The following is a 15,243-nucleotide window of genomic DNA, read 5'->3' as shown; positions in this document are numbered from 1 at the left end:
AACACATTGTTATGCCTTTATATTGACAGCCAACTCAGGTTAACTGATTGTTATGCCTTTATATTGACAGCTGACTCAGGTTAACTCATTGTTATGCCTTTATATTGACAGCTGACTCAGGTTAACTCATTGTTATGCCGTTATATTGACAGCTGACTCAGGTTAACTCATTGTTATGCCTTTATATTGACAGCTGACTCAGGTTAACTCATTGTTATGCCTTTATATTGACAGCTGACTCAGGTTAACACAATGTTATGCCTTTATATTGACAGCCGACTCAGGTTAACTGATTGTTATGCCTTTATATTGACAGCTGACTCAGGTTAACTCATTGTTATGCAGTTATATTGACAGCTGACTCAGGTTAACTGATTGTTATGCCGTTATATTGACAGCTGACTCAGGTTAACTCATTGTTATGCCTTTATATTGACAGCTGACTCAGGTTAACACATTTTTATGCCTTTATATTGACAGCCGACTCAGGTTAACTGATTGTTATGCCTTTATATTGACAGCTGACTCAGGTTAACACATTGTTATGTCTTTATATTGACAGCTGACTCAGGTTAACTGATTGTTATGCCGTTATATTGACAGCTGACTCAGGTTAACACATTGTTATGCCTTTATATTGACAGCCGACTCAGGTTAACTGATTGTTATGCCTTTATATTGACAGCTGACTCAGGTTAACACATTGTTATGCAGTTATATTGACAGCTGACTCAGGTTAACTCATTGTTATGCCGTTATATTGACAGCTGACTCAGGTTAACACATTGTTATGCCTTTATATTGACAGCTGACTCAGGTTAACTGATTGTTATGCCTTTATATTGACAGCTGACTCAGGTTAACACATTGTTATGCCTTTATATTGACAGCTGACTCAGGTTAACTGATTGTTATGCCTTTATATTGACAGCTGACTCAGGTTAACACATTGTTATGCCTTTATATTGACAGCTGACTCAGGTTAACACATTGTTATGCCTTTATATTGACAGCTGACTCAGGTTAACTCATTGTTATGCCTTTATATTGACAGCTGACTCAGGTTAACTCATTGTTATGCCATTATATTGACAGCTGACTCACGTTAACTGATTGTTATGTCTTTATATTGACAGCTGACTCAGGTTAACTCATTGTTATGTCTTTATATTGACAGCTGACTCAGGTTAACTGATTGTTATGCCTTTATATTGACAGCTGACTCAGGTTAACTCATTGTTATGCCTTTATATTGACAGCTGACTCAGGTTAACTGATTGTTATGTCTTTATATTGACAGCTGACTCACATTATCTCATTGTTATGTCTTTATATTGACAGCTGACTCAGGTTAACTCATTGTTATGTCTTTATATTGACAGCTGACTCAGGTTAACTGATTGTTATGCCTTTATATTGACAGCTGACTCAGGTTAACTCATTGTTATGCCTTTATATTGACAGCTGACTCAGGTTAACTCATTGTTATGCCTTTATATTGACAGCTGACTCAGGTTAACTGATTGTTATGCCTTTATATTGACAGCTGACTCACATTATCTCATTGTTATGTCTTTATATTGACAGCTGACTCAGGTTAACTCATTGTTATGTCTTTATATTGACAGCTGACTCAGGTTAACTGATTGTTATGTCTTTATATTGACAGCTGACTCAGGTTAACTCATTGTTATGCCTTTATATTGACAGCTGACTCAAGTTAACACATTGTTATGCCTTTATATTGACAGCTGACTCAGGTTAACTGATTGTTATGCCTTTATATTGACAGCTGACTCAGGTTAACTGATTGTTATGCCTTTATATTGACAGCTGACTCAGGTTAACTGATTGTTATGCCTTTATATTGACAGCTGACTCAGGTTAACTGATTGTTATGCCTTTATATTGACAGCTGACTCACGTTAACTCATTGTTATGCCTTTATATTGACAGCTGACTCAGGTTAACTCATTGTTATGCCTTTATATTGACAGCTGACTCACGTTAACTCATTGTTATGTCTTTATATTGACAGCCGACTCAGGTTAACTCATTGTTATGTCTTTATATTGACAGCTGACTCAGGTTAACTGATTGTTATGCCTTTATATTGACAGCTGACTCAGGTTAACTCATTGTTATGTCTTTATATTGACAGCTGACTCAGGTTAACTCATTGTTATGTCTTTATATTGACAGCTGACTCAGGTTAACTCATTGTTATGTCTTTATATTGACAGCTGACTCAGGTTAACTCATTGTTATGCCTTTATATTGACAGCTGACTCAGGTTAACTCATTGTTATGTCTTTATATTGACAGCTGACTCAGGTTAACTCATTGTTATGCCTTTATATTGACAGCTGACTCAGGTTAACTCATTGTTATGTCTTTATATTGACAGCTGACTCAGGTTAACTGATTGTTATGTCTTTATATTGACAGCTGACTCAGGTTAACTCATTGTTATGCCTTTATATTGACAGCTGACTCAGGTTAACTGATTGTTATGTCTTTATATTGACAGCTGACTCAGGTTAACTCATTGTTATGCCTTTATATTGACAGCTGACTCAGGTTAACTGATTGTTATGTCTTTATATTGACAGCTGACTCAGGTTAACTCATTGTTATGCCTTTATATTGACAGCTGACTCAGGTTAACTGATTGTTATGTCTTTATATTGACAGCCGACTCAGGTTAACTGATTGTTATGCAGTTATATTGACAGCTGACTCAGGTTAACTCATTGTTATGCCTTTATATTGACAGCTGACTCAGGTTAACTCATTGTTATGCCTTTATATTGACAGCTGACTCAGGTTAACTGATTGTTATGTCTTTATATTGACAGCCGACTCAGGTTAACTGATTGTTATGCAGTTATATTGACAGCTGACTCAGGTTAACTCATTGTTATGCCTTTATATTGACAGCTGACTCAGGTTAACTGATTGTTATGCAGTTATATTGACAGCTGACTCAGGTTAACTCATTGTTATGCCTTTATATTGACAGCTGACTCAGGTTAACTGATTGTTATGTCTTTATATTGACAGCTGACTCAGGTTAACACATTGTTATGCCTTTATATTGACAGCTGACTCAGGTTAACTCATTGTTATGCCTTTATATTGACAGCTGACTCAGGTTAACTGATTGTTATGTCTTTATATTGACAGCTGACTCAGGTTAACACATTGTTATGCCTTTATATTGACAGCTGACTCAGGTTAACTCATTGTTATGCCTTTATATTGACAGCTGACTCAGGTTAACTGATTGTTATGTCTTTATATTGACAGCTGACTCACGTTAACTCATTGTTATGTCTTTATATTGACAGCTGACTCAGGTTAACTCATTGTTATGCCTTTATATTGACAGCTGACTCAGGTTAACTGATTGTTATGTCTTTATATTGACAGCCGACTCAGGTTAACTGATTGTTATGCAGTTATATTGACAGCTGACTCATGTTAACTGATTGTTATGCCTTTATATTGACAGCTGACTCAGGTTAACTGATTGTTATGTCTTTATATTGACAGCCGACTCAGGTTAACTGATTGTTATGCAGTTATATTGACAGCTGACTCATGTTAACTGATTGTTATGCCTTTATATTGACAGCTGACTCAGGTTAACTGATTGTTATGCCTTTATATTGACAGCTGACTCAGGTTAACTGATTGTTATGTCTTTATATTGACAGCCGACTCAGGTTAACTGATTGTTATGCAGTTATATTGACAGCTGACTCATGTTAACTGATTGTTATGCCTTTATATTGACAGCTGACTCAGGTTAACTGATTGTTATGTCTTTATATTGACAGCTGACTCACATTATCTCATTGTTATGTCTTTATATTGACAGCTGACTCAGGTTAACTGATTGTTATGCCTTTATATTGACAGCTGACTCATGTTAACTGATTGTTATGCCTTTATATTGACAGCTGACTCAGGTTAACTCATTGTTATGCCTTTATATTGACAGCTGACTCAGGTTAACTGATTGTTATGCCTTTATATTGACAGCTGACTCAGGTTAACTGATTGTTATGTCTTTATATTGACAGCTGACTCACATTATCTCATTGTTATGTCTTTATATTGACAGCTGACTCAGGTTAACTCATTGTTATGCCTTTATATTGACAGCTGACTCATGTTAACTGATTGTTATGCCTTTATATTGACAGCTGACTCAGGTTAACTCATTGTTATGCCTTTATATTGACAGCTGACTCACGTTAACTCATTGTTATGCCTTTATATTGACAGCTGACTCAGGTTAACTGATTGTTATGTCTTTATATTGACAGCCGACTCAGGTTAACTGATTGTTATGTCTTTATATTGACAGCTGACTCAGGTTAACTCATTGTTATGCCGTTATATTGACAGCTGACTCAGGTTAACTGATTGTTATGTCTTTATATTGACAGCCGACTCAGGTTAACTCATTGTTATGCCTTTATATTGACAGCTGACTCAGGTTAACACATTGTTATGCCTTTATATTGACAGCTGACTCACGTTAACTCATTGTTATGCCTTTATATTGACAGCTGACTCAGGTTAACTCATTGTTATGTCTTTATATTGACAGCTGACTCAGGTTAACTCATTGTTATGTCTTTATATTGACAGCTGACTCAGGTTAACTCATTGTTATGTCTTTATATTGACAGCTGACTCAGGTTAACTCATTGTTATGTCTTTATATTGACAGCTGACTCAGGTTAACTCATTGTTATGCCTTTATATTGACAGCTGACTCAGGTTAACTCATTGTTATGCAGTTATATTGACAGCTGACTCAGGTTAACTCATTGTTATGTCTTTACATTGACTGACTCATGTTAACTCATTGTTATGCCTTTATATTGACAGCTGACTCACATTATCTCATTGTTATGTCTTTATATTGACAGCTGACTCAGGTTAACTGATTGTTATGCCTTTATATTGACAGCTGACTCAGGTTAACTGATTGTTATGCCTTTATATTGACAGCTGACTCAGGTTAACTGATTGTTATGCCTTTATATTGACAGCTGACTCATGTTAACACATTGTTATGCCTTTATATGGACGGCTGACTCAGGTTAACACATTGTTATGTCTTTACATTGACTGACTCATGTTAACACATTGTTATGCCTTTATATGGACGGCTGACTCAGGTTAACACATTGTTATGTCTTTACATTGACTGACTCATGTTAACTCATTGTTATGCCTTTATATTACCAGCTGACTCATGTTAACTGATTGTACCAGGTTTTAACTTACCACCATCTGTGACACATGATGTACATTAAAAGTTTAAACATGACAGGTCAAGATATGTCAGAGATATGGCTCTGAAATCTCATTCAGTAAAACAAAATGGCTGCCAATCAACCATTTGGAATCTGATTTGAAAACCAAAAAGATGGGAATCAAGATTCCATGAAGTTTAACTTTTCACCACTTGCTCTTTTCATCATAAATTCATAAAAGAGTCCTGTTTACAGTCTGCATTTTTATTGAACGGTTGAAACAAAAATGGCCAAATATTTTGAGTAAAAATGTTGTCAGTCAGCTCCAAAATTAGGGTTCATTTCCAAAAATATTGAAGAATATAAGAACAAGCAGCCTGTCGGCTGAGATAGCTCCGCTGTTAGCAAAGCAAAATTCAATTAAAGAACAGAAGATATCATTAGAAAATGAACAATATGTAGACTTGCTGTTTTCAACAAGAATTCAAAAATATCACTTTTTACCAATAATTACAAAAATATTCACTAAAATTAGAGAATTAAAGATATCACCACGAAATGAACACATCTGAGAGAGGTCCACATGTAGTACCTATATATGTAATATCAAAGCAATCGGACTTACAGTTTTCAACAAGAAGTCGAAAATATCACTTTTTACCAAAAATGACAAAAATATTCACCAAATTAGAGAATTAAAGATATCATTAAAAAATGAGCAAATCTGAGAAAGGACAACATGTAGTACCTATATATGTAATATCAAAGCAATTGGACTTGCGTTTCTTAACAAGAAGTCGAAAATATCACTTTTTACCAAAAATGACAAAAATATTAACCAAAGTTAGAGAATTGAAGATATCATGAAATGAACAAATCTAAGAGAGGTCTACCCAGGGTGCATAGACACCAAGTATCAAAGCATTCAGGTTTATAGTTTTCAAGGAGAAGTCGAAAAAATAAAACATTGACATGAACGACAACGGACAATCACTCATATTATAAGCTCTGCTCAACAAAGTAGACAGCGGAGTTAAAAAAAGTGCAGAAAAATTTGGGTGAGAAAGTCTTGTGGTGAAAATAGTTCTGTACCAAAATCCATCCATAATTTACAGAGATTCAGTTCTGAAATCGACAGAAATCTTTGAGTTTGCTGCATTTTAAAATTGGTCGTCATTTGGTCATTTATATACCCTATGTATAAAATATGTTTTTGAAATGCAGTCCCTTACCCCCTTGGTTATTTTCACCGATTTTTCATCGCCAAAGCAATTCACGTTCCAAATTATGGTTCTCCGGGTGTCTCTAATAATAACCTATCTAACTGCTGGACTGAATGAGCTATATTTTGAAAAATTCATAGAAGATTGGGCAAAAATCTGTCGTTTTTGGCCTCAACGTTTTTTTTGCTCGGAAATGCAAGGGCGATAAGACTAGATTTTCAAGAACGCAGGTCGCTCGAATTGGACAGTTTCTATTGTTTTAAGTCCGTTGTGTGTCTAGAAACATAACAACTTTGTTTTTTGGTGGATAAAAGGGTTTTAATAGTTCCTTATTGTAATGTCACCCATATAAATAGTCTTCAACTCCCCAGAATTTGATAATGGTACTAGCCCAGAATTGACTTCCTGTTCAGCAGTCTTTGATTGTAGCAATATTTATGCCACCGTATGAAAATACGCACACTCGCGAATTTGACAACATTCACTTGAGCGTCTTAGGATAGTGGGAATAGAAGCAAATAGATGGAAATGCCAGTTACGTCACTCATGAAGATTGATGATTCGATTGCTGGCCAGTATAGATGTATTTAGTGTTCATTTATGAAATACATGTATGTCTACACCTGCGATTCTCAATTTCGATGTGTAAAATCATATCGCTGCTGTGAATGGCGACGGCTGACAGATTCTTTTGGTTCTACGGCTATCTTGGCATGGGCAACTGATTTTTATATTTCTGTTTTTTTTTAATACTCTGACATTTACTTGGTCGTATTTTGTATATACCACTCACACACTGACACTAAGTAAGTACACAGGCCGGGACATAGTCAACATGGGACTCTGAAGGCCCCGGAGAAAGCGTCATTTTACAACATTAATGAATGAAATGTACATAACAATCTCATACTTCCGAACAATCCGATATTGATGCTGGGTAACAAAGTATACAAGTACTGTCTACGATATACTGCAAAATGGAAATAACATGCCTATTTAACCGTTGTTGATTGACAACTGACAAAGTTGCGCTGGGATTACATTGATACAGTGTAACAATGTGGGCGCCAGTGATATCTTACCAGTGCGCGAAGTAGCCAAAACAAATAGCATGATCATTTGAACACTGCTATTACAAAACTGGTAGGAGGTAATAAATTTGGGGCAAAAGTATTCAAAAATCAGTTTTTGGCTGTTGCCATTGGCAGCAGTGGGCCAGAATTATTTTTCAATTAGTGACGGTACGACCTGCCTGTCAAGTACGAACAAAATCAGCCAAGCCAAAAAAAACTCAGAACAGTTAAAAGTCGTTGCTGGTGAACAGTTACCCCAACTTTGAGGTCAAGTTTCTCAGTAATGAAAATAGACATAAAACAACCAGTAAATTTTTGCCCACACTCAAGCTGAGTAAAATGAGCTTCTTAATCCTAGAATTGTAGGGTGAGACACATTTGGCGTGAAGGTATTAAAAATAAACAAGTTTTTTGGCTGTTGCCATCATGGAAATGGTGGGCCAGAATTTATTTTCAGATTTTACAACCTAACTAGAGTGAAGGTGTGACTTGCCTGCCAAGTTTGAACCAAATCGGCCGAGCCAAAAAAAAAAAAATCACAGAAGAGTTAAAAAGCCAGTTACCCCAAATTTCTCGGTAATGAAAAAAGATATCAAAAATTCAACTAGCAACTTTGAGCCCACACTCCAGCTAAGTAGAATGAGCCATGTCTGAAGTGTTTTATCCTAAATTTGTTGGAGGAGATACAATTGGCGCGAAGCTACCCAAAAAACAGTTTTTTGGCTATTACTATTACTATGGCGACGGTGGGCACAATTTTTTTTCCAGATTTTATCTAATAACTAGGGTGATTGTGTGACCTGCCTGCCAAGTAAATCACAGAAGAATTAATACGTGAAAACACTGGAAATCACACACACAGAAGTGATTTTAAGGGCAATCCTAGCGGAGCCTAGCCAACAGTGAATAAACATTTTCGTAAATATTACTGACCGCAAAAGATGCTCATCACGAAGTGTCTTGTTCTGATCATAAAATGAATATTTGTAAATTATTGGTCAAGGCATGTCTGATATATGGCTCCAAAACAGCATTTTGTTGAAACAAACTGACCAACAGTCAGCTATATTTAATTCAATCTGAAAAACAAGCCATGCATGGCACAGGCCCTGTTAGTTATTATTTCAACTATATAATAGTGTTTATAGTAATACAGTCAGATATATGTCTCCAGAAGCTGATGCTTGATTATGAGGATTTTTTAACATTAAAATGATTGTCATTCAGTCATCTTGCATTTGACCATCAAGTGAGTACTTGTCTATATTCAGAGATATTGCTATGGAATATTGGAACATTTTGAATTGGATAGTAAAACCAATACATCAATGACATGATGAATATATAAAATTTGAATATAATCAGCCAAAGCATGTCAGAGATATGGCACTAGAACCGCATTCATTGAAACATTTTGAAAATGATGTGCATCAAGGTCCCATAATGTTATATGTATGTACCAAGTTTGATCAAAATCCATCTGTAAACAGCCGAGATTTGGTTCTGGAATGCCAGAAATACTTGATTTCGATGATTTTTCAGCATAAAAATGGTCACCATTCAGCCATCTTTAATCAGATTGTGAAACAAATTGACTTGCATATGTATAATATTATGTATGATGTATGTCCGAAGTTTGAATGTAATCAGTCCAGGCAGGATAGAGCAGAAAATTTTGATTTAAATGAATTATAAGCACAAAAATGATCACCATTCAAATAAAGAAACAAATGTGCGAGTCTCTCAAGATGTATTATGTATGTGTGAAGTTTGAATGTGATTGGTCAAAAGCATGTCCAAGAGACAACACATGGCAACACATGCACTCATGCATGTCAATTCCTAGGTTCCTGTTTTCAAACTTTGTCTGAATGGAGATGAACAATTAAATAATAGCTAAAATAATTACCAGATACGTTTGTCCATCACCCAAATCAAACGTTGACTTCAGAGGCGCTAAAAAACATGTGGGAATTATTCTTTCATAAATAAAATCTCGGAATCCATATGGTCCATTTTCTCCACCCCAAATGTCAACTAATCTCTTTAAAATATTAAAACACGTTTTTTGAGCCTGAAAATAGAAAGAACACATTTTCATCAGTCTAAACACATAATATGGAAAATCAGACAGATGACACTAGTCGGAAGGTGAGAGAGTCAGATGACACTAGTCGGAAGGTGAGAGAGTCAGATGACACTAGTCAGCATGTGAGAGTCAGATGACACTAGTCAGCATGTGAGAGAGTCAGATGACACTAGTCAGCATGTGAGAGAGTCAGATGACACGAGTCAGAAGGTGAGAGAGTCAGATGACACTAGTCAGAAGGTGAGAGAGTCGGATGACACTAGTCAGCATGTGAGAGAGTCAGATGACACTAGTCAGAAGGTGAGAGAGTCGGATGACACTAGTCAGAAGGTGAGAGAGTCGGATGACACTAGTCAGAAGGTGAGAGAGTCGGATGACACTAGTCAGCATGTGAGAGAGTCAGATGACACTAGTCAGAAGGTGAGAGAGTCAGATGACACTAGTCAGAAGGTGAGAGAGTCAGATGACACTAGTCAGCATGTGAGAGAGTCAGATGACACTAGTCAGCATGTGAGAGAGTCAGATGACACTAGTCAGCATGTGAGAGAGTCAGATGACACTAGTCAGCATGTGAGAGAGTCAGATGACACTAGTCAGAAGGTGAGAGAGTCAGATGACACGAGTCAGAAGGTGAGAGAGTCAGATGACACTAGTCAGAAGGTGAGAGAGTCGGATGACACTAGTCAGCATGTGAGAGAGTCAGATGACACTAGTCAGAAGGTGAGAGAGTCGGATGACACTAGTCAGAAGGTGAGAGAGTCGGATGACACTAGTCAGAAGGTGAGAGAGTCGGATGACACTAGTCAGCATGTGAGAGAGTCAGATGACACTAGTCAGAAGGTGAGAGAGTCAGATGACACTAGTCAGAAGGTGAGAGAGTCAGATGACACTAGTCAGCATGTGAGAGAGTCAGATGACACTAGTCAGCATGTGAGAGAGTCAGATGACACTAGTCAGCATGTGAGAGAGTCAGATGACACTAGTCAGCATGTGAGAGAGTCAGATGACACTAGTCAGAAGGTGAGAGAGTCAGATGACACTAGTCAGCATGTGAGAGAGTCAGATGACACAAGTCAGCATGTGAGAGAGTCAGATGACACAAGTCAGCACGTGAGAGAGTCAGATGACACTAGTCAGAAGGTGAGAGAGTCAGATGACACTAGTCAGCATGTGAGAGAGTCAGATGACACTAGTCAGCATGTGAGAGAGTCAGATGACACTAGTCAGCATGTGAGAGAGTCAGATGACACTAGTCAGCATGTGAGAGTCAGATGACACTAGTCAGCATGTGAGAGAGTCAGATGACACTAGTCAGAAGGTGAGAGAGTCAGATGACACTAGTCAGCATGTGAGAGAGTCAGATGACACTAGTCAGCATGTGAGAGAGTCAGATGACACTAGTCAGCATGTGAGAGAGTCAGATGACACTAGTCAGAAGGTGAGAGAGTCGGATGACACTAGTCAGCATGTGAGAGAGTCAGATGACACTAGTCAGAAGGTGAGAGAGTCAGATGACACTAGTCAGAAGGTGAGAGAGTCAGATGACACTAGTCAGCATGTGAGAGAGTCAGATGACACTAGTCAGAAGGTGAGAGAGTCAGATGACACTAGTCAGAAGGTGAGAGAGTCAGATGACACTAGTCAGCATGTGAGAGAGTCAGATGACACTAGTCAGCATGTGAGAGAGTCAGATGACACAAGTCAGCATGTGAGAGAGTCAGATGACACTAGTCAGCATGTGAGAGAGTCAGATGACACTAGTCAGCATGTGAGAGAGTCAGATGACACTAGTCAGAAGGTGAGGGAGTCAGATGACACTAGTCAGCATGTGAGAGAGTCAGATGACACTAGTCAGCATGTGAGAGAGTCAGATGACACTAGTCAGCATGTGAGAGAGTCAGATGACACTAGTTCATCAGGTTAGAGTCAAATCAGTTGAGGCTGTCAAGGTTGGTTAAGCTACAAGTCTCCACTTGTTTGGCTTCCAGTTGGGAGAGTGTTTTTTTTACCCAGGTAGAGTGCTATTTGGTTATTAAACCTGTTTATGCAATACAATTAAATTGACATTATTTCTAAAGTGACAGTATGTACTTGTAGTGAAATGAAAATGACCCTTTCCCACCATGGAAGCATCGACAGTGATAAATGTACTCACCACTGGATCAGGGAAATCAACAGCACCCTCTATCACTGTTAGCAATACTGTATGACTATCTTGAGGACCTGATTTAAAACATAGGATAAATATTACAACCTTGTTTATTGAAAATCTAGATTAAATAAAGAAATGGATGGATGCATGGATACTTGAGGAATGATCTTTTTTTCTTTGCACAGTAAAAGCGAGTATAAAAGTCCTGAAGCAATTCAATAATATAAATATATATCTAAGCATTTTGTGCAAAAAATAGTGGCTAAAATTTAGGTATGAATAATTCAGACCAAAAATAGTCATCATAATTACATAAAATATAATCAATATTCTTGTTATTCAAATAATCACTGTATTATTCTTATTCTAGAACATACCCCAGTAAACATAAATTGTATAAAAGTTCCTAATAAATATGGTACAGCAACATATAAACAAAATTTTGAGAAAAAATAATATCCAACTAGCTCCTTACTTAATACTACATTTACTGTATTAATCTCAATGTCCTTCATAGAATAATGTAATATGAATTGTATAAATATTTATTAATATAAACGAGACATGAATGTCACAGTCCCTGACATTTATTTATAAAATACTCTTTTAAATATGTTAAAATAATACATGGAACATCTGCAAACAGTTGAATTAATATGTACTTTATGTGGGTACAACTCATCATAAAGTGATTCCCCTTTATCTAGTATTGTACTGATAACTAAAAACTTCCATTGACCCATGTCGAAAATCTCAGTACACAATATGCAAAGTACTGTATGCATGGCATCCAACTCGAGGTCGTAGAAATAAAGCGCCTGTTCACTTGTAAAAGCCTAGGCGTGGGAAAAACAATGGAATTACACAGATTGGGGAGTACATGCGTGACTCACTTCAAGAAACCAGAATTATTTTATGAGTTACGAGTTTTTAAATGCCAGGGTCGACCAACGAATACAATATAGTAATTTAGATGCAACGCTGAGGTTAGTTTTGTCCAGAGTGTTTTATTTGTCTGCATCTATAACAAAGCTCAATGATTATACAACTGTTTTCACACCTATTTTTAACATTACAGAAAAGCAGCATATGTGTATATGGACACCAATGTAGTCTCGATTAAATGTGTAGTTTTCATGTGAATTTATATTTTCATGAGGGTCAGCCAATCAAAGCCAAATGATTCGTAACTGTACGATCACCTAATGATTCACGTACTACTAACGTATTGACATAAATGCAACTTCACACTACCATTGCTGTATTGTAAATCTATGAAGGGTGATCCGGACATATGAGCAAAATGGGAATGTACATTTCATGAATAAAACAGCATTCGTTCAAGTGTGCGCAACAACTCGTCGTCACTGAGTGTTGTTTACAGACGCCGACAAATGAAAACACTCAAGACTATCACTATTAAATATAATTGTGGCCGATTCTGGCATTTATTTTGCGTCAATCAAAAAGGGTACTCTCAAAAACTTCATGTATACACTGCGACTTATAGTTACTTGAAATCAGACTTGCGCACTTTTCATTCCATTGTTGGTCCCACACCTAATATTACTTACTATTAAGTGAGCATGACGACGATTCCATCTTACAAGGTCATAGGGTTCAAACTGCGTAAATATTTAATTAAATATGGTTGCGTCTGTTTTAACAAACACCCCCCTCATGTGAATATGTGATACTAGCACCAGATTGGATTCTTTAACTAAAGTTAGACCTCTGAAATGAACTTGTATCAACTTAATGTTAAACTGAGCATAGCTTTCATTACATCACCAGCATTCCATGGTTTGTCCCCACGCTTACTTTTAAAAGTGAGCGCACTCAAGCATTCCATTGTTTGGCTCCATGCTTACTTTCAACTCGTATATTCATGAAAACTGAGACGCTCTGTTACTGCGCTCAACTACCACATAGAGACGCATTTACATACATGCTAGCCCTGACAACTGAAGCTATATAAAGATCACATGTGTCAATGTGCTTGGCCAAGATTTATAAACAGTAACTGCAAAGTGTTTTCACTGATCTTCAACTTTGTGACCCAGTATTTCAGTGATGGTTCATTATAATGGAATGCAATTATTACAGTTTAAAAATATAACATACAACAACATTTCTGACCACTTTTTTCAAGATTCCAGTGTTAATTTTTAATAAAACCAGACAAAAGCCAGACTGTGGTCCATTTCTGTCACTGATTCAGATCAAGCTAATGACATCACTGAAAACCCTTGCTGCGCCTGCAAATGTATTTTACATTGTTTATGATTCAAATCTTGTACCTTGTATCAGGGTTTGACCGGTCCGGGCATACAAAGAAGTTCGCCGATTTTGTTCTAAACTTTTTAGATTTTGGCATTCCCATGATGTATCCTTGGTAGGAAAAGATGTATAATAATAAGGTTATTACGAAGATACCTCCAAGTATGCACTCAGACAGTAAGCTGCCGCTGTACTGTCTTCCTGCATACTTTGAGGTATCTTCGTAATAACCTCATAATATTCTCTACTCACTTTGCTTAGAAATAACTTCCACAACATTGTTGACAATCAAAGCTTGTAAAAATAGAAAATAACTTCTTTGTAATGTCTGTTTTTCTTTGGCAGCCAGTGTATCACGTTCATCAACAGGCTGCATTATAACAGAAAATATTGCTGTCACTACCGGCATGAAGACTTCTTGTAAAAAAGGCACAACAGACTTCTGTGAAGAGATAACATGTCAAGAGTCAGCAACAATGTGTAACAAACCTAAATTCTGATACCCACTGCCTGTGACATTCAGTCATCAGAACTGTAAATTACTTTGCAAAACAACTTCCTGATTAACCAACTCAATTTCAAAACTTGTACAGTTTACAGATATGCGTCAAAATAAAAACCTTTACTGGCATGCAAGAATCGGCCTTTCCATATGGGACACACGCTGAGTACCACAAAGCAACAACATCAGAACAGTTTATAAAACAAGCAGCCTATCGGCTGAGATAACTCCGCTGTTAGCAATGCACATTTCAATTAAAGAACAGAGGATATCATTAGAAAATGAACAATATGCATAGTATTAAAGCAACGAGCCTTGCTGTTTTCAACAAGAATTTAAAAATATAAAAAATAATCATCAAAATTAAGTAATTGAAGATATCACCACGAAATTAACAAATCTGAAAGAAGTCCACATGTAGTACCTATATGTAATATAAAAGCAACAAGAAGTCGAAAATATCACTTTTTACCAAAAATTACAAAAATATTCACTAAAATTAGAGAATTGAAGATATTATCACGAAATGAACAAATCTGAGAGTGGTCTACATGTAGTACCTATATATGTAATGAACAAACCCAAATTAAAACACGTTTTCGGACTTCGTCCAAAAAAGGACTAAAAATAACGTGCATCAGGAACCCG

General features: G+C 36.7%; 1 protein-coding gene across 1 annotated transcript in view; it reads right to left on the bottom strand.

Annotated features, from left to right (window-relative positions):
* LOC102808140 (exportin-T-like) overlaps positions 1 to 15,243 on the bottom strand; it is a 112,216-nt gene that overhangs the window by 17,481 nt on the left and 79,492 nt on the right. Inside the window, exons 17-19 of the mRNA XM_085496674.1 lie at positions 14,346 to 14,535; positions 11,817 to 11,884; positions 9,482 to 9,646 (exon numbers count right to left, since the gene is read on the bottom strand). Of these exons, the coding sequence (XP_085352800.1) occupies positions 9,482 to 9,646; positions 11,817 to 11,884; positions 14,346 to 14,535 (423 nt within the window). The remainder of the gene's footprint in view (positions 1 to 9,481; positions 9,647 to 11,816; positions 11,885 to 14,345; positions 14,536 to 15,243) is intronic.

This window comes from Saccoglossus kowalevskii, chromosome 3, assembly GCF_978046115.1.
Source record: "Saccoglossus kowalevskii chromosome 3, keSacKowa6.1, whole genome shotgun sequence".
Lineage (NCBI taxonomy): Eukaryota > Metazoa > Hemichordata > Enteropneusta > Harrimaniidae > Saccoglossus > Saccoglossus kowalevskii.
This window is presented reverse-complemented; position numbering and strand designations above follow the sequence as displayed.